The sequence below is a fragment of the Caloenas nicobarica genome, chromosome 15 (assembly GCF_036013445.1).
Source record: "Caloenas nicobarica isolate bCalNic1 chromosome 15, bCalNic1.hap1, whole genome shotgun sequence".
Classification (NCBI taxonomy): Eukaryota; Metazoa; Chordata; class Aves; order Columbiformes; family Columbidae; genus Caloenas; species Caloenas nicobarica.
In genome coordinates this window covers 8,632,439-8,649,749 of record NC_088259.1, presented here as the reverse complement: position 1 = coordinate 8,649,749, position 17,311 = coordinate 8,632,439, and the positions used below count along the sequence as shown (strand labels likewise).

General features: G+C 56.2%; 2 protein-coding genes across 2 annotated transcripts; both read left to right on the top strand.

The window, feature by feature from the left end:
- Nucleotides 1–538: 538 nt before the first annotated feature.
- On the top strand, nt 539–6,612 carry LOC135995028 (BPI fold-containing family B member 4-like). Its single transcript, XM_065645993.1, has 16 exons — nt 539–623; nt 936–1,007; nt 1,296–1,734; nt 2,087–2,191; nt 2,280–2,402; nt 2,788–2,851; nt 3,172–3,232; nt 3,601–3,680; nt 4,277–4,438; nt 4,595–4,648; nt 4,731–4,895; nt 5,262–5,329; nt 5,648–5,690; nt 6,138–6,201; nt 6,319–6,395; nt 6,538–6,612. Exons 1-16 carry the CDS (start codon nt 539–541, stop codon nt 6,610–6,612), a joined length of 1,737 nt encoding a protein of 578 aa, XP_065502065.1.
- Nucleotides 6,613–8,680: 2,068 nt separating this feature from the next.
- On the top strand, nt 8,681–16,200 carry LOC135994917 (BPI fold-containing family B member 4-like). The gene is made up of 17 exons (XM_065645849.1): nt 8,681–8,706; nt 8,834–8,961; nt 9,579–9,698; nt 10,152–10,350; nt 10,877–10,981; nt 11,078–11,221; nt 11,841–11,901; nt 12,466–12,526; nt 12,949–13,040; nt 13,389–13,601; nt 13,839–13,892; nt 14,328–14,498; nt 14,674–14,741; nt 14,878–14,920; nt 15,514–15,577; nt 15,993–16,069; nt 16,177–16,200. The coding sequence occupies exons 1-17, from the start codon at nt 8,681–8,683 to the stop codon at nt 16,198–16,200; spliced, it is 1,650 nt and encodes a 549-aa protein (XP_065501921.1).
- Nucleotides 16,201–17,311: the final 1,111 nt, after the last annotated feature.

Below are 17,311 nucleotides of genomic sequence, written 5' to 3'. Positions count from 1 at the left end.
CTTTCATGCAGAGGGAAGCCTCAGCTGTCTGGTGTTTGTGCAGAGATCCTGACATCCAAATGAGGAGATGCTCTCCTTGTAGATATATTGCTGCATCTGTCTTGTGTAGATGCCACTCTTTTTCTTTCCGTGACTAGAGATGATCATGTGTCAGAAATGTCCCGTTTTCCCACCGTGTGTGATATAGGATCTTGTTTCTCTGAGTAGTTCCCACCCAGATCAGCTGCTCCCCAGACCAGGTCCTGCGCTGGGGGTTGAAGCAGAAACGACCCAACAGCCACTTGGCTGCAGTGACGGTCAGTCCTTGCAGCAGCAGTTCAAGTTCTGGTTCCTCCTGCAGGAAGGTTTTGCTGTGCCCACCAGTGTGGTGACGAGGCAGGAGAGGTTCCAGCAGCTCCAGCTCTGATTTTCTCATCCCTGGCTGAAATTCCTCCTTTTTCTTTCCCCCACCCTCCTCTTTGCTCCCTGCACTGGCTGGTGCTCACTGTCCCCACATTGTGCTGAGATCGATCACTTTACATAGCTATCAGGACCAAAGATGTCGGCGTTCTGGGCTGGGTTCCTCCTCTGCAGCCTGCTGACCCCTGGAATCATGTCTGCAGTTGTCAAAGTGGATGTGGATGGTAAGTATAGAAGAGACAGGATTTATCTTTGGTTTTGAGACCAGTTCTACCTTTCTGTCTCTTGACCGTGCTCAGAAAATCAGAAGCTGGTCCAGATCCATTCAGCAATAGTGGCAATGCTGCATTTCTAAATTTGCATTTCCAAAGCACTTTGGAGATGGCACTTCAGATACTTTACAGTGGCTGGTGCCACCTCTATTGTATAAAGAGAGAAACAGAGGGACAGTGGAGGGGAAGGAGCAGCCAGACAGGCATAGCATGCCTGTGTGCTGAGTCCACATCACTTACAGTCACCTCTCATCCTTTTTTCAGATACTACACACTCACTAGCCAAACGTGACCTCCAGAAGCTTCCACGTCCTCTCCTTGGTGGCAATCTGCTCAGTGGTCTCCTTGGAAAAGATGGTGCTGTTGGTGGTCTCCTTGGAAAAGATGGTCCCGTTGGCGGTCTCCTTGGAAAAGATGGTCCCGTTGGCGGTCTCCTTGGCGGAGATGGTCTCGTTGGTGGTCTCCTTGGCGGAGATGGTCCTGTTGGCGGTCTCCTTGGCGGAGATGGTCTCGTTGGCGGTCTCCTTGGCGGAGATGGTCCTGTTGGCGGTCTCCTTGGCGGAGATGGTCTCGTTGGCGGTCTCCTTGGCGGAGATGGTCTCGTTGGCGGTCTCCTTGGCGGAGATGGTCTCGTTGGCGGTCTCCTTGGCGGAGATGGTCCTGTTGGCGGTCTCCTTGGCGGAGATGGTCTCGTTGGCGGTCTCCTTGGCGGAGATGGTCCTGTTGGCGGTCTCCTTGGTGGAGATGGTGTCCTTGGCGGTCTCCTTGGCGGAGATGGTGTTCTTGGTGGTCTCCTTGGTAAAGATGGTGTCCTTGGTGGTGTCCTTGACAGAGATGGTATCCTTGGTGGTGTCCTTGGCAAAGATGGTGTCATTGATGGTCTCCTCGGCAAAGATGGTCTCGTTGATGGTCTCCTTGGCAAAGATGGTGTCGTTGACGGTCTCCTTGGAAAACATGGTCTTCTTCATAGTCTCCTTAGTGCTGTGATTGGCAAAAACGGTCTGCTTGGCAAAAATGGTCTCATTGGCAATCTTCTTGGTGGAAATGATGGAGACGTCCAAAGGTGAGTGAGAGTGGGAGATAGGTGTCCCTGAGCTGCCCTCGTTGTGTCTGGGCCACACTGGGGAAAGACGACAGCTCTGGTCTGGAGCTTGCTGTCTGAATCCCCCTTTTCCCCCAGGGCAGGTTCACAAACAAGGGTTGGGCTGTTGGGAGTTTCTGTAGGTACTTGTCGTGCAAGGGTGACTTGTAGGTGTCACAAGCTGCTCCCAGGTGGGAGGGATCCCTGCTCACCTGGGGCGGAAGGACCCCGGGATGGTGGCTTTGCCATCAGCCACAGCATTGGGGCTGAGGGGATGGGGCATCTACGGTACGAACACGCCAATTTCTGCCTTTTCCTTGTTCCAACCAACCAGGCTGAGAATTGTGAACAACACCCTCCCCAAAATCAGCCTGCGCTTCGTGCCAGGCTTGGGGCAGCAGGTGGGCTACAGCACCCAGCTGCTGGTGGAGAGCACCAGGTATGGCGTGGCCATCGGGCATGGCTTGTGGGGGTCACCACCTCTTTGGCACGCAGGTGTCCTGAGCCGCTGTGTTTCCCCACCGCAGCACGCCGGGCAGGACACTCTGCATGCCAGTGGAAGCAGATGTGGCCATGCTTGTCCAGGACAACGGGGCAGCTTTCCAGAACAATCAGGACTGCAAGACTTCTGACATAACCATTCGTGTGAGGTACCGTCCTGGGAGGTGACACCGCTGTGAGCGGGTGCTCATGACCAGCACATGGTCCCCATGGTGGGGGGACACCTTGGTGCTGTTGGCCACCGAAAGTGGCACTTTTGTGCCTGATGCCTCGGAGGCTGAACTACCCAGCCGCCAGCCTCGGAGATGAACTGCTGGCCTTTCTCCTAAAATTCGAGCTCAAGAAAGAATATTTGTGTGTTGTGCTGGTAACCTGGTGCTGGTCCCAATTCAGAGGGCTTGTTTGTGGTAATACTTTGGCACTGAAGTACGAATCTGGACAGTGCAAGTGAGGCATTTTCTCTTGTGCAAAGTACTTTTATTTTCCAGCTCCTAATGTACATCACTTTTTATTTCCTATTTTCCTGGTACCCAGACCTGAAGTGCCACTTCTGGATCAGCCTTTAAAGCGCTTCCTAAGTGATGCCATGCGCCAGGTGGTGAGTCTGCAAAGAAATCTTTGTGCGAGCCGTCGGCACAGGGCTGGGCAGTGGGCAGGGCAGGCAGTGCAGGCAGTGGGCCAGGCTGTCCCTGTGGACACAGCTGTTTGCACAGCTGCGGATCAGCCAGGGCAGCCAGCACGTCCTCCCACTGACGGGCACCACTCCGCTCCGGCACCATCGTCCATGCCCGGCTCTGCACTGGTTTAGCAGTCGCAGTGAGAAAGCGTCACCCAGCAGAGTCAGTTTTTGCTGTTAATGCAAAGTGCAGCGGCCGGTGCTGTGGGTCCCAGGGCTCTGACTGTCCCCTTCGTCCTCAGGGATGTGACATTGCCAACGCCAGGCTTGGCGCGGTGAGCTCCCTGCTCAGCTCCAGGACCTGTAAGTGCTGGCACTCCCCTCTTTGTCCCCTGCTCCTGTCTGACCCCTGCGCTTAGAGTTGGGTGGGTTTTTTACATTGGTAAATACAAATATTTTAACAATTTCCTACAAGCACAACTCCCAGCTCAAGCAAACATTCCATTTCCCTTGTCCCAGAGCAGCAGCAGCAGCAGTTTTTTCCTGCAGAAAGTTTAGGAACTGTTGCTTTTAGAAACAACATTTTTGCTGCAAAATAGTGCTTTTCAGTGGCTTGCCCAGCTGGGAAAACTGAGCAGGAGCTGCTGCTGGTTCCAATACCTCTTGGGACTGGGGGATTCAGGAGCATCGCCCCCGACTGCAGTTCAAACCTTTCCTCCCATGTCCTGCAGCTGCAGTCCCGCAGGGGGCTTTGGGTGACCTGCCCCCCTTCTCCATCCTCAGTGCTGACACCATCCAGCTGGATCTCACCGTAAGTGCCCCCGCTTCCCCAGCCCAAAGACTCTGACTTAGCGAGTTTAGGTAATTCATTGGACATGGAGGCTCTTTGTCGAAGGCTCCTCTTGCCCCAGCTGCCTTCGGGAAAGTGTTTGCTGGAAGGTGCTGGTGAGCATGGTCCAGCCACATCCGTGCCAAGGCCACCACCGGGTCTCTGCCTTGTTTTTACTTGCTCATCCCTGAGGGCAGCATAAGCCAGACTGGCTTGACACTGCTTAATTAAGTATAATTACAGCACTCTCATAGCTGTTAATCAGAAAAGCTTAATTTCATACAGAAGCAACGGTCATCATTCACAGGCAGGTTCCGTTTAAAAGTGGTTTGTACAAGTTTGGTATGTAATAGGTAGGGACCATCATCAGGCTGAAAATATTGGCAGCATGTGTTACTGCTCAGGGACGTGATGGGGTTTTAAGGGAAAGCTGCAGCGGGTGCAGCCGCTGCTGGTGTAGAGCAGCCTGAAGATGCCGTGTGTTCATCAAAGTGTAGATTAACCCCGTGTGTGCCTCTCCAGGGGCGGGCAGGGTGCTCGGTGCCACCGCAGCCCCTGACCCGCTGATGTCCCTGCAGCTCGGTGCCGGAGATGCGGCGGGTGGTGTGGTGGCCCCGGCTGCGCTGCTGCTGTCCCGTGGCCGCCTGCCGCGGCTGCGCCTGTCCCCGCGTGTCCTTGCTGCGCCGCTGGAGCAGCTCCAGGCTCAGGGAGCCCTCAACCTCAGCATCACCAGCAACATGGTGGGTCACGATGCCCCTCTCGGGGTTGGGTCGGGGTCCTGGTCACTCTCGGGTGACCCAAAGGTGCTCGTCACTGTGTGTTTGTGGGTCTGGCAGATCCCAGCATGGGCTTTGCACAAACCCCAGTTCCTAACGCTGCCAGTGCCGTTCCCATAGGTGCCTGATGGCATCTCGCTGTCCACGGCCGCCCTGCTGCCCATCATCCCCCAGGTCAGCCACCTCCTTCGTGTGCATCAATCCCCAACCCCACCGCCCCTCACCACACCAACACCCCCTTGTCCTGACCCCCCAGCTCGCCAGGATCCTGCCGGGCTCTCTGCCACTGCAGCTGCGCGTGCGGGTGGCCAGCGAGCCCGTGGTGGCCATCAGGGACAGAAGAGCCACCGCCACCCTCAAAGCCACCGTCGATGTGGTCAGCCCGTCCCTGCGGTCTGCATCCCTCTTCTCCCTCGACACGGTGAGTGGGCTTCCGCGGCATGAGACCTCTGAAACAGGGTGAGCAGAGTCTGGCTGTTCTTTGGCTTAGCCGTGTAGTACTTGTATTTTTTAATTTACTACATCTTCAAAACAGCGATGCCTAGTCCTTTTAAAATGCTTGTAACCAAGCACAAGTGAAATGTTTAAGGAATAATACAAAATAAAGACATGAAGGGTGAACCCTGGGGAGGGAGATACCTGATACCATCCATCAGAAATGCAATTTCTCGGCACAGACAGGTGTTTTTTCTCAGAATGGGTTATTTACAAGTACTCCAGCTTTTCTTTTCAGTCTTAGGAGTTACACAGGGAAATAAATTCATTTCTTCCATTGTTGCAATTGCAGGACATTGTTCTGGACATGACCCCATCAGTCTCCAATGGCAAACTGCAAACCTCCCTGGGCCTTGACAGGTAGGGCAGGGCTCTGCGGTGGGTGCCGGGGGGGACACTCCTGGGGACCTGACAGGACAGCGATGGGGAGGGCAATGGGGATGTGGCAGAGGTGTAAAGGGCTGTGGAGCTTTCCTGCCTCCTCCCAGCCCCAGCCTCACACCAAGGGATGTCTGAAGGGATGACAGAGTTGTAGAAAATTTGCCCTATTTTCCAAATCTTTGTGTCTTTGTGTGGCTGAGAAATTCCAGTCCAAGAAGGGTCTGAGCAGCATCTGGAAAGCGGGAGGAAGACTGTACCCAATGCACCCCGACTCTGCCTTGTTTTTATCTTTTGTAGCGTCAGCCCCACGCGAGTGCCCGCAGGACTCAGCCCTGTCCAGGTGAGTAGGTGCTGCCTCGGACCGAGGCGCTGCAGCCAGCGATGTGATGGCCAGAGGCTTGCTGTAGAGACAGAGAAACAGATTTTCCGTTCTTCTTCAGCCTTCCCATTTCTCCTTCTCTCGGCAGAGGCCAATTGCCATCTGCCTTGTCGGTCCCCTGTGTCCCACAGCAGTGACACTTGGATGTCTATGTTCAACTTGTTGTCAGCGCACGGGGACTGCTGGGAAGGGGGAAGGAACAACCAAGAAGAAATTACCCAAAGAGCATGTCCCTGTGTGTCCCCAGCCTCCGTCCTGGAGGAGTGTCACTGGAGGAGGGTTCCAGCCCTTGTGTTTCACAGCTCCGAGTGGTGACAGAAGGGAATTGATGAGCCTGACATGACTGTTTGCATCCCAATAGCCGTTGCTCTCTTCTTCAGACACTGACACACGTTTTCTTCCCCTCAGGTCTCCTCACTTGCAGGGTGGATCAAGGAAGTCCTTGCAGCTGCATACATACCAGCCATCCAGGGTACAGCTGGGTCTGGGACTGCCCCCCTCCCACACTCAGCCGGGTTTGGGGTCTCCCCCTCTCACTGGCTGCATTCGGGGTTCCCCCATGATGAAACACTTTCACTCGGTTTTGCAGGTGCCTCGCAAGTGTCAATCCCTCTGCCCAACATTCTCAACACCAACCTGAGCAATGTCCCGGTTGACATCGCTGAGGTAAGGATGGCATCTCCCATGGGTGCTCCCACTTCCCAGACAGGCTCCTTCATCTGTCTGGGCTCCCAGGAAACCTCACCTGGGAAAAACCGGCAAAGGTTCGAATGAGAAAACTGAATATTTTTTGTGCTGCTTCCCCCAGGCAGATGATTCTCTCGACCAGGCCGCTCTGCAGGGCTCCTGCTCGGGGGACCCCTTGGCTCTGCTTGCCAGCTGAGGTGTCACCAGCCCCACAGCCCCGCTCCCCCCACCAGCCCCATCTTCAGTTTCTCTTGTGCAACATCCTGTGCTGTCACTGTGTCCTCAGGGGGACAAGCGACTGGCTGGTTGGCCGCTCCTGGCATTGGGGCAGGGAAAACTGCTCGGCTGGGGGTGTGGGGGGTCTGTGGCCACTTTTAACACCTGTAGTCAGGAAGCAGAGCTCTTCTTTAGGCATAAAGGTTATTCTTGTATTGCTCTTTCAATAAAATCTTCCTCTGGCTCAGTATTTCTCTCTGAATATTTATTTGATGGGGGTTTCTGGCTCCACCGTGCCCCTGTGCCATACGGCAGCTGTACCTATGGCAAACCAGCCGGTACCTCGCAGAAAGTGTTTCTGCAGCTCAGAGGCTGAGGCACAAGGTGAGAAACAGCGGATCCCCAGGAGCTGGGGTTTGGGGCCTGGGCTGGAGCAGCGCAGGGGCTGTTGGTGCCGGGCTGAGGGGGCACTGGGGGCTGTTGGTGCTGAGGGGTCACTGGGGGTTGTTGGTGCTGGGTTGAGGGGGCACCGGGGGCTGTTTGTGCTGCCGGGGCCGCTTGCCATGGGGAGCGTGTGGGTTCAGCAAAGCCCTTGCTGACATTCCCCGCTCATTTGGAGCCCGCTGGAGCAGCAGCTCTTGCCGGGGGCTCTTTTGCTGCAGGTCCCACCCGGAGCCCGGCGGTGTCTGTTGTGCAAGGCTCTGCAGGAGCCAGGCACGGATAAACCGAGGTTACACCTCCCCATTATCCCCTCATTGTGCAAGATGCACGGGTTGCTTTCAGCTGTGGCCTTAGCAGCAGGTTTTGTCTCACAAAGGCATTAAGTGCTGAGGACAGCATGACAAAGGGGCCCCTTTGTCTGGAGCTGGCGTGGGTCGGGTGTCCCAGCGCACAGGGGCTTTTCTGTGGAAACACCGGGAAAGCGGCTGGTGGCCGCGGGGATGGGCGGGATGAGCCTCGGGAGCTGCTGCTCAGGGCGAGCACTAAAGGAGATAAAAACCTCCCGGTGCTTTTCTGAAGCCTCCCCAGGCGCTCACTGGAAGCTCGAACAATTACCTCGGTAGGGCAGGTTGTGTGTGACAGCCCGAGTGCAGGGGTTAACAGCAGTTTGAGTGGAAACGGCTCGTTTTCCAGCGCGGCTCCCTCAGGCTCATTGCAGCTCCAGTCTCAGGCTCCTCCTTTGAATCAGCTCTTGGGTGCTGATAACCCTGATAACTGGGATCCAATAACCTGTTGCTCAATGCTTTTCCCTGTTTTACAAATCTTTGTTTATTTTGGAATACATTAAAACCACAAATGCTGCTTTCTACACCCAACCCGCTAGCCCAGCTTTTACAATTTAGGCATCTTTCCCCTTTTTCCTCATCAGCTTTGCTATATAAGGACCCGCTGTTCTGCACGTGGAAGCAGAGGTGCCTGGGGAGAGCTGCAGGTCTCCCCTGGACCGAGAGCCGAGCACTGCAGACCAGAGCCAGGCTTTGAAATTCGGGACAAGATCAGGTAAATACGCTCAGAATAGTGGTGTGGGGTGTTGTGAGCTTGAGGGCACAGAGTCACCATTTCGCATACAGGACTACAATACACTCTGGTGAGCAAGAAAAAACTTAGGAAAAATACCAGTAATGGTAGAAATGCTGGAATTCTGAAAAAATCAGAAAAGGTTGCTATAGTGAAATGAAAATCCTTCCCTGAAGAAAAAAACATTAATTTGATACAAAAGTTATGGGTTTCATGTGTTGCAATGTCCTCTTAAAGTAGTTGTTATTATTTTTATTGTTATAAGGGTAAAACACAGCATTTTAAAAAGAAGGGCTTTTTTTCCAAACATGAGGTGCCTGTCTAATTGCAGCATTAATTTGCATACCCATATTAGTGAGGGGAGCTCAGTGCAGTCTATAGGTTATGAGTAACAATTCCATACTGTAAACTTACAGTTATGTCACCATGACCAGGGATGGAAGGAGCAGGTTGTCCAGGCTGCCCATCAATAGGAATAAGCAAACAGATGCTGGGGTTGTGCAGAACCTGGCCTGGAAAGGTCCCTGGAGATGTGGACACCCCCTCCTCCCCCTCTGTGTGTGTCTCCAGCTGTTGGATGAATGTGGCTTTAACTCAGGAACAGTTTTGGTTCTCCTAAAGCTCATATAAATTTTCTGTTTGCTAAAAAATTTTCACCCAGCCCAAAATATCCAACTCTCCAGGTGCTGCCAAGCAGAAGCCACCATGTCACCAGCCCTGGGCATCGCCCTCCTGTGTGTCCTGCTGACCCCGGCACTGAGCCAGCGCACAGATGCTGTCCTCAGGCTCAGCAAAGGTGTTTTAAGCGATGGTGAGTCCCTCTGTCCCCTTCAGCAGGACCTTGGGGACAGGAACCTTCAGGGTCCCTGGTGGTTGACACCAGCACAGCCCAATCCACCGGGGAAGAGAGGGGAATCGCACATGGAGGTGAAGAGCATGAGGCTGCACGTGACCCCCCCCTCAAACTGGAGTAATTTCTTTATGTAATTAAAATTCTAACTGACCAGGCTTCTAAAAGGAGGGAGACATTGCTCATGTGGGACATTGCTCATCCCAGCAGCCTGCACCGCTCCGGAGCTGTGCTCCACAAAGCACATTGATTATCCCAAATTCAGGAGTGACCAGTGCCCAACCCTGCGATGTCCCACGCTGTCTTACTGGTGCAGCCGCAGACGAATTCCCCCAAGCTGCTTTACATGGTGCCTCCTGTCCTGGCTCCCAAAACCCTTTTTCTGTCACATCACACATGGCACAAACTGTCAGCGGGTAGCTGGGGACTGGGATGGGCGGTGATGGTGATGGAGCACCAGCCCCTGGGCAGCCTGTGCTGGAGGAGCACAGAGAGCGGTGGTGCGGGCAGGGGCTGGCAGCTGCCTGCAGGTCCCTGCAGCAGTGGCCGGGGGCCTCTGACGGCAGTGATGTTTCCAGCTCTTGCAGGCTCGCTCCGGCACCGTGATGTCCTCCAAGGTGCCCTGGGAGAGGTGCCGCTGGGAAGGGGCCGTCCCGGTGCAGATGGAAGTGCAGACCTGCGGGGTGGCCTCGAAGGAGGTCTCCGTGGTGGTGGTGGTGGTGGTGGTGGTGGTGGTGGTGGTGGTGGTGGTGATGGTGGCCTGCTGGGTGGGATCACTGGCGGTTTGCTGGGTGGCGGGGGGCTGCTGGGGGGGCTGCTAGGGGGTGTGCTTGGTGGAGGGGGTGACACTGGCGGTGGGCTTCTAGGGGGGCTGCTTGGTGGAGGGGGCGATGCCAGTGGTGGTGGGGGGCTGCTGGGGGGGCTACTGGGGAGTGTGCTGGGTGGAGGAGGTGAAGCTGGTGGTGGGGGGCTTCTGGGGGGGCTGCTGGGTGGTCTGCTGGGTGGAGGGCATGATGCTGGCAATAACTTGCCAGGTGGAGGGGATGGTAGAGGTGCTTATGTGGGGGGCCCCAGAACACCCACCAGAGGCAGGCTGGCAGCTGGTGGCGAGGTCCCCAGGGATGGCATCCCCAGGGATGGCGTCCCTGCAGGGGTGGCTGGAGGAGCACTGGGACAGGGAGGTCTGCTTGGTGACAGAGGTCTCCTCGGCACGGCAGGGATCCTTGGTGGCACCGGTGGCCTCCTTGGCAATGGAGCACTCCCAGGCAACGGAGGGCTGCTGGGAGGCGGTAGCGTGCTCGGCGTCCTCGGGGAGGGCGGTTTGCTCAGCACCGTCCAGGGGCTCACCGGGTAAGGACAGCACCGGAGGGTCCTTGCCAGAGGGGCAACCCCTGTGCTCTTTTGGGTAGTGATGGTGCTTCTGTAGATGCTCAGATCTGTTTGGGGCTGATGCTCTGGGACAAACACTGCATGGAGGTCTCAGGTTTGCATAGCCGGCTGCAAAGGAGCCTCTGGAGCTGCGGGCGGAGGGTTGAAGGGAACAGCAGCCAGAAGGCGCTTGCCCATAGAAGGTGCCCCAAACTGTCACTTGGCCACGCGGAGCCGGTGCCACAGCTGCCAAACCAGCGCTCACATGTTTGCAGCTGCCACATTTTAACTCATTTGAATCCCAGCACCGAGCACAAGCAATAATATGGCAACCAGGACAAAGCTTCTGATAAACTGGAAAATAACTGAGAAAATTTGGTGTCTTTTGCCTTTTCTGGTCTAAATGGCCTCTGAGTCCCCCACCCCTGAGCAGTGGCTTTGTGCGAGCGGTAGAGCCCAAGGCGGGTGCTCAGACCACGGCACTGGTGTCCCCTCGCTGTCCCTGCAGGCTGAAGATCGTGGAGCTGACGCTCCCCAGGGTGTCCCTGCAGCTCCTGCCTGGTGTCGGTGTCCACGTCAACCTCTACACCCGGGCGGCCCTCAACGCCAAGTGGTAGGTTGGGCCTCAGGGGTGTCCCCAGGGCACAGCCGGCTCCTGGCAGCCGGGAAGTTGCTGCTGCTCTGACGGTCGCCGCTTCCCCCTGCGCAGCCTCCTGGGTTTGCTCGACATCGCCGTGGAAGTGAACATCACGTCAAGGGTCAGGCTGACCATGGATGGCACGGGGTCCCCCAGACTGGTGACAGAAAGATGCAATACCCTCCTCGGTGGCATTAAAATCAGACTCCTGAGAGGGTGAGTGACAGAGGTGTCCTTGGCCAGTGTGAGCAGAGTGGTGAACACACAAGGGCATTTCCCCATCACATCCTAATCCCATGGGTGACTGTGACAGCAGCAGCCACCGTCCCTGCAGGTGACAGTTGCTCACTGGACATGTGACGGAGGTGGCACAAGGGCTGCTGGAGGTGGTGGTCCCTGTGTGCCCCTCACGCAGCCACAGCAAATGGATGTGTTGTCCCAGAGGGTTGCACGATCCCACAGCAGGCCCGCAGGGACATTTCTGTCCTGTGTGCCGCATCCACGGGTCATTTTAACTGACATTGCACAGGGTCTTCTAAGGTACAGGCACTTGGTATGTAAATCATACAAACCACTTGGGCTGGGGCTGTTTCTGCTCATTTAAGGAGACTATACACCAGCAGATAAAAGGCAGCAATAAATTTCCCACTGGCTATTTTGGGATGCAAATTACACTTATCTCATGCAAAATCCAAGCATACATGATGCACTTTGCTGCCGCAATTGCCTTGCTCCGGGAGGTCTGCGCTCCACGCTATTCACAGGGAATTGTTTAACAAGCCCCATTTACTTTGCAGCAGGTGTTTTTTCATGGTGCTCCTTTATTTTTCCACAGCCTGCTCCCAATTGTAGATAATTTATTGGCAAGTGTCCTGAACAGGCTTCTTCCTAATCTGGTAAGTCAGAAAAATTCTCCACTTTGGAAAGGAGCAATAACTCCAAAAACTTGCGGTGCAGCTCCCACAGCATTGCTGCTGTCCCCACGCGGGACTGTGGCTACTGTCCTAGCGCTGCTGTGTCCAGCCCTGCCCAGCGGTTTGGGGTTGGGGGGTGATGTGCCACATCTCCATGTGCGTGGAGAAGCTGCTCCTCCTGTGCAAACGCAGGGTCAGCGAGCCCGGCACAGGCTGCCCCAGTGCTGGGAGCTTCTAATGATGCCCTGGGCTGTGTCACGGGCTGATTGATCTCTGGTCCCTCCTGAAAGCCCCAGGGACTCTCCAGCCGCCCTACACAGGCTCCTGAGACCAGGTCCTACCCTTGTTATGGGCAAAGTGCCCAGAACCAGACCCAGAGATGGTGCAGACCCCGCAGCACCGTGGTGTGACTAGTGGGGACGGGACTGCCATCCTATGCCCTGGTGCTCTGGTCCCCAGGGAGAATGAGGCAGAGAGGAGCTGGGCTGCGTGTCCCTGTCCAGCTCCAGACACGGCTTACTCACTGTCCCCCCCTGACTCTTGCAGCTCTGCCCAGTGGTCGATGTCGCCCTGGGACTCGTCAATGACCAGCTGGGGCTTGTGAACTGTAAGTGCTTGATGGGTCCCACACTTCCCCCATGTCACTTCTGCTCTGGCCACGTGAGGACTCTGGCACTGTCCCCCCTGCTGCACCACAGGCAGGCAGAGCGACCTCCCCACATCCCCCCGCAGACCCCAGTCCTGCCCTGCGCTGCGGGGGGACCCTGACAGCTCCCTGCCCAGAGCCCATCACCCGGGCAGCAGCAGCCCAGAGCCCCAGCACACCCGAGGATGCTGTCCCCCCCGCAAATCTCCCTCCCCTCTCCCTGGCTCTAAACACAGACCCCTGGGTGCATCAAGTGGCAGCAATGGGGGCTGTGAGCCATCCCCTCCTCGGGCCAAGGGACTGCTCTGAGTCCCCCTGCAAGGCAGGGCAGGGGACATTGCCCTGAGCCCTGGGGGAACTGCTGAGCTGCTTTCTCTCCCCAGCACTGGTGCCGTTGGGATTGCTGGGCAGTGTCCAGTACACCGTGTCCAGCCTTCCCCTGGTGACCGGCCAGTTCCTCGAGGTGGACTTGAACGTGAGTCCGGCAGCTTCTCCTTCTGTCTACATAAAGGGTTGGGGTGTTTCACTGGGGTTTGGGGACTCTCCCTGGGGCACGTACACCCGAGCAGCACTCTCCACTCTCCGAGGTCACTGTGAAAAGCTGGGGAGGTGCTGGCTTGGTGCCTGGCTCTTGCTGCTGTCACCGTCACGGGAGAGCGCAGTGGGGTTTATGTTTCATGAACTTTTGGAGAAGGAAGTGTCACGGGGCCTGACTTGGCGTGGCCGTGTGTGCAGCGATTTCACACTGAGGGAACACGAAGTTAACTGTAAAGGCAAATATTGCAAACATTTTGGCTTGTGTTTGCTTCCTCTGTACCTGCAGACTGTCGTCGGGCGAGTGGCAGGAGGACTGGTGGACTATCCGCTGGGAAAACCAGAGACTGTCCCTGCACCCGCCCGGGCCCCCATGCCACCCCTGCCCCCCATGGCGGCCACCAGCTCCTCCCAACTGTGCCTGTCCGTGAGCTTCCTGGGCACCGTGCTGGCCGGACTGCAGAGGGACCGGGCCCTGGACCTGGACGTCTCCACCAGCATGGTGAGCGGGAGTGCAGCCTCGCCAGGGCTGGGAGTGCTGGGGATTGTCAGACGTGCAAACTGGTCCCACTGGCAATGCCTCAGCTCCTCTGTGCCATTTGTTATGGTCGCTGCTGTCTTAGGTGAAAAATGAGCATGAGACCACGTGGGGAAAGCCCCAGGCCTGTTGCTGGTGAAAGCAGATATCTGCTGAACGCGGTCACACAGACATGCAGAATTTCTCTCCTCTCTGTCACAGTTCCCTGAGCTCCCGCCGCTGACGACATCCACCCTGGGAGCCCTGGTCCCCACGGTGAGTCCCGGTTCCCCCGGCACCAACACTGACCCCACCAGAGAAGCTGCATCCCGGGCAGGGATGTCCCCCTGTCCCTTCCTTCTCAGAGGCACCATCCCATGAACTTGAACGAGCTCTGACTTGGGTCCAAAACTGCAAACCACTGCAGGCCAGAGCCTGGTTTGTCACCCTGTCCCCTGCAGCTCCCTGGGGTCACAGAGATGCCGGGCAGCATTCCCGTCTGCCCAGGCACCCCGTGCTCCTCCAGCGGGACGAGCTGCTCCAGCAGGCCTGGCTTTGTTTCACCACATGCGTGGGGATGAGCAGCGCAGGCCGGCCCTGCCCGGGGCATAGCTCTGTGCTCTGCCACAGCAGCAGCTGCGCCGTGGCTCCTGCTCACAGCACCGGCCGTGCTCCCACCAGCAGAAACTTCCCATCTTTGGCTGTTGACAGGTTTTCAGGGCATACCCTGAGCCACATGAACTGCTGCTGAAAATTGCCGTCCCTGAAGAACCGGTGGTGAGCTTAAGGAAAAATAAAGGTGTGATCCAGCTCAGGGCCACAGCAGAGGTGATGGTGATCCACCCAAGTGATGTCCAGGAATCTCTCTGCCTTCTGAACATCGTATGTATGAAGGACCAACCCATGCAGAACCCCCTCCCGCAGTTTTCCCTCCCTGCACGGTGGACACAGGGGTGCTGGCAGAGGTGACCTGCACCTGGTGTGACACAGGGGCTGCAGGGCTGGCCCTGGGCAGGGGCCGAGGAGCCGCTGCCCTGAGCTCTCTGTTTGACCACAGGACACCTCCCTGCTCGCCCAGTTTTCAGTCATGGACAACAAACTGAAGATCAGTGTCAGCCTGGAGAGGTAGGACACTGGGCTTCATCTGGGGGGTGGCAATGGAAATGGGGCCTCCTGGGCTTGGTGACAATGAAAGCACGGACAGGGCTGGGTGGGCAGCGGAACTGCTGGGATTGACACCCCCCTCTGCTTCCTCCTGCAGGGCTGAGCTTTCCCTGGTTTCCTCCTCCATCGGTGGCTTTGATGTAAGAACACGAGTAGCCTCAGCAACATGCAAAATCTATTGCAGAAAGCCAAGTGCTGATAGATGTTAGCTTGGAGAAAAAAGGGCCAATTACAGTGTAACAGTTGTGCCATATTTTAAATAGCACCTTTCTCTCACCTCCAGAGATGGATTTTTTTTTCATGGATGATTCATGAGCAATTTTCAGTAAAAATCCTGAGAGGGAGAGAATTTGTATCCTCAGTGAACTGCAGGATCCCGCACATGCCCCTGCTGTCCAATGGTCAGGAGAACCCTGGGCTCTGCCACGGCAGGACACCTGCAGAGAGAGCACATTGGGTTGCAGAGGTGGTTACTGAGGCAGCTGTAACACCGGCGGGAAGGGGCCTGAGCAATGCCCATATTTTGGGTCTAAAATTCACCATAGAAATCTTAAAGTCCAATTTCTGTGAAACTGGGAGTTTGCACTGGATGGGTGTGGAGCTGGAGCACCAAGGTCCGGGTCGGGTTCAGCTGGTGTGAGCAGAGTGTCCCCACATGCCCAGGCCAGGCTGAGGCTGGGGACCACGGGACAGGGACCAGCGCTGGCTCTAAGTGACTCTCTCCTTGTTGCAGGTCTCGCTCCTGGAGATGCTTGTTGGCCAGATTTTTGATTTTGCCTTCCTGCCTACAATGAACAGTAAGGAAACTCGAATGACTTGTCCATGCAGTTGTACTAGACTGTGCATGATACCAGGGGTTTGTGCAGGTCATACCTGACCTCGCCCTGTAGAACAGGAACCAGCAGGACCGACCTGCGCTGACCTGGGGGGCTCATTTCAGGTGGCAGCATTTGCAGGGAGATGAACCCCCACATCACAGCACAGGGCCCTGGAGCCCCTCCATGGGGCTGCCCCTGCCCACTGCTTTTGCTCACAAATTACAATGTCTTTTGCCAAAGCGCTCAGTCCCACGACCCAGAGCCTTCCCAGAGAGCCTGGTGCTCATGGATGGGGGTTTTGCACAGGGGGAGGATGGAGTTAGGGGCTGAGCCCCGGCAGAGCTTCAGCTGTGACCCCCCTTCCATGGTGCTGAGCTGGGCTTGTGACCCACAGGAGTGCTGGGGGTGGGAGTTCCACTCCCCAGGCTGCTGAACATCGACTTCACCAACGCAGACATTGATGTCATCGAGGTAAGTGCTGGGGTTTGCCCCAAGATTCCTCCCGGCACCACAGCTCCACGTGCCTGTGGCTTGCGCGGAGGATGCTCAGAGGGAAGGTGACCCCTTTGCTTCACCAGGATCTCATCATCCTGTCATTGTGAGCTGGGGGCATCAGGCTGGGAAGAGAGCCCCGGTTTTCCATGTCCGACCCCAGAGAGACAGGAGCCCAGCCTGCCTGGAGAGTCCCCACCGTGTTTCTCCTCGTACCTAAGAGAGCAAAATAGAAGCTTGGTCTTTTCCGCGTGAATGTTGTGTCACACCTACATGGCTTGGAACAGAAGGAACACGGATGGCTTTTGCCTCTGAACATGGTGTTTTGGACTCTTTTGTGGATGCTCGGAAGGATGTGGGTGTATTGGGTGTTCTCACGCTCGGGTTCAATAAAGTCTAGCCCTCTCTGCAGCCACAGCGGGTGCTCTAGCCTGTGGGGGTGGTCGGTCCAGTGACCTCTAGGGCTCAGGACAGGCCCCTGTGCTGAGGGTGACCCCCAGGGCTCAGGACAGGCCCCTGTGCTGAGGGTGATCCACAGGGCTCAGGACAAACCCTGCTGTACTGGGCTTTGTCCCAGGAGCGCTTGGGGACACAGCGGTAATTCCCATTCATGCCCATGAACTCTGCAAGAACTGCACAGTTCATTTGTCACAGGCTCTGTCCTGCGGTTCAGCTGCCTGTTGAAGCAACGAATCTGTTGCTGATTGAAGGGTCTAAAGCACCTGTTGCCCCTGGGGTAGAATGGACCAGCGGGGACAACTGTGATATCGCTGCCTTGGGGACAGTGTCCTGCCCCTGGCCAGCCCAGGTCCACCCTGAAAACCACCTGGAACCTCAGACTCGGGCTTTCTGTCATCTTTCATGTTCCTTTTCTCTTCCCTCTGTATTTATTTCCCCATTTTCTTTTACTTCTTGTCTCCCAAGCCTCCTTTAAACTGCCAAGATCTTTCCTGGAGGCACAAGCCATCTCCTGCATGCCTCGGGGTGACAGGCGGTTTTCATGGCACAGCTGGCTTGCCGTAAATCCACACACTCTTTAGTTTGTGATAACTTTTTTCTTTTCTAAATCAGCCTTGTGCTGTTTCTGTATGTAATTAAGTCACCGGGAGGTAATTGCTCACCTCACACTGTCCTCAGACCCTCATGGTCCCCTGAATGTGATGGAGCATCCCCTGGAGCGGAGCTGCCCTGAACTGTTCGGGAACCCTCTGCTCAACCAGA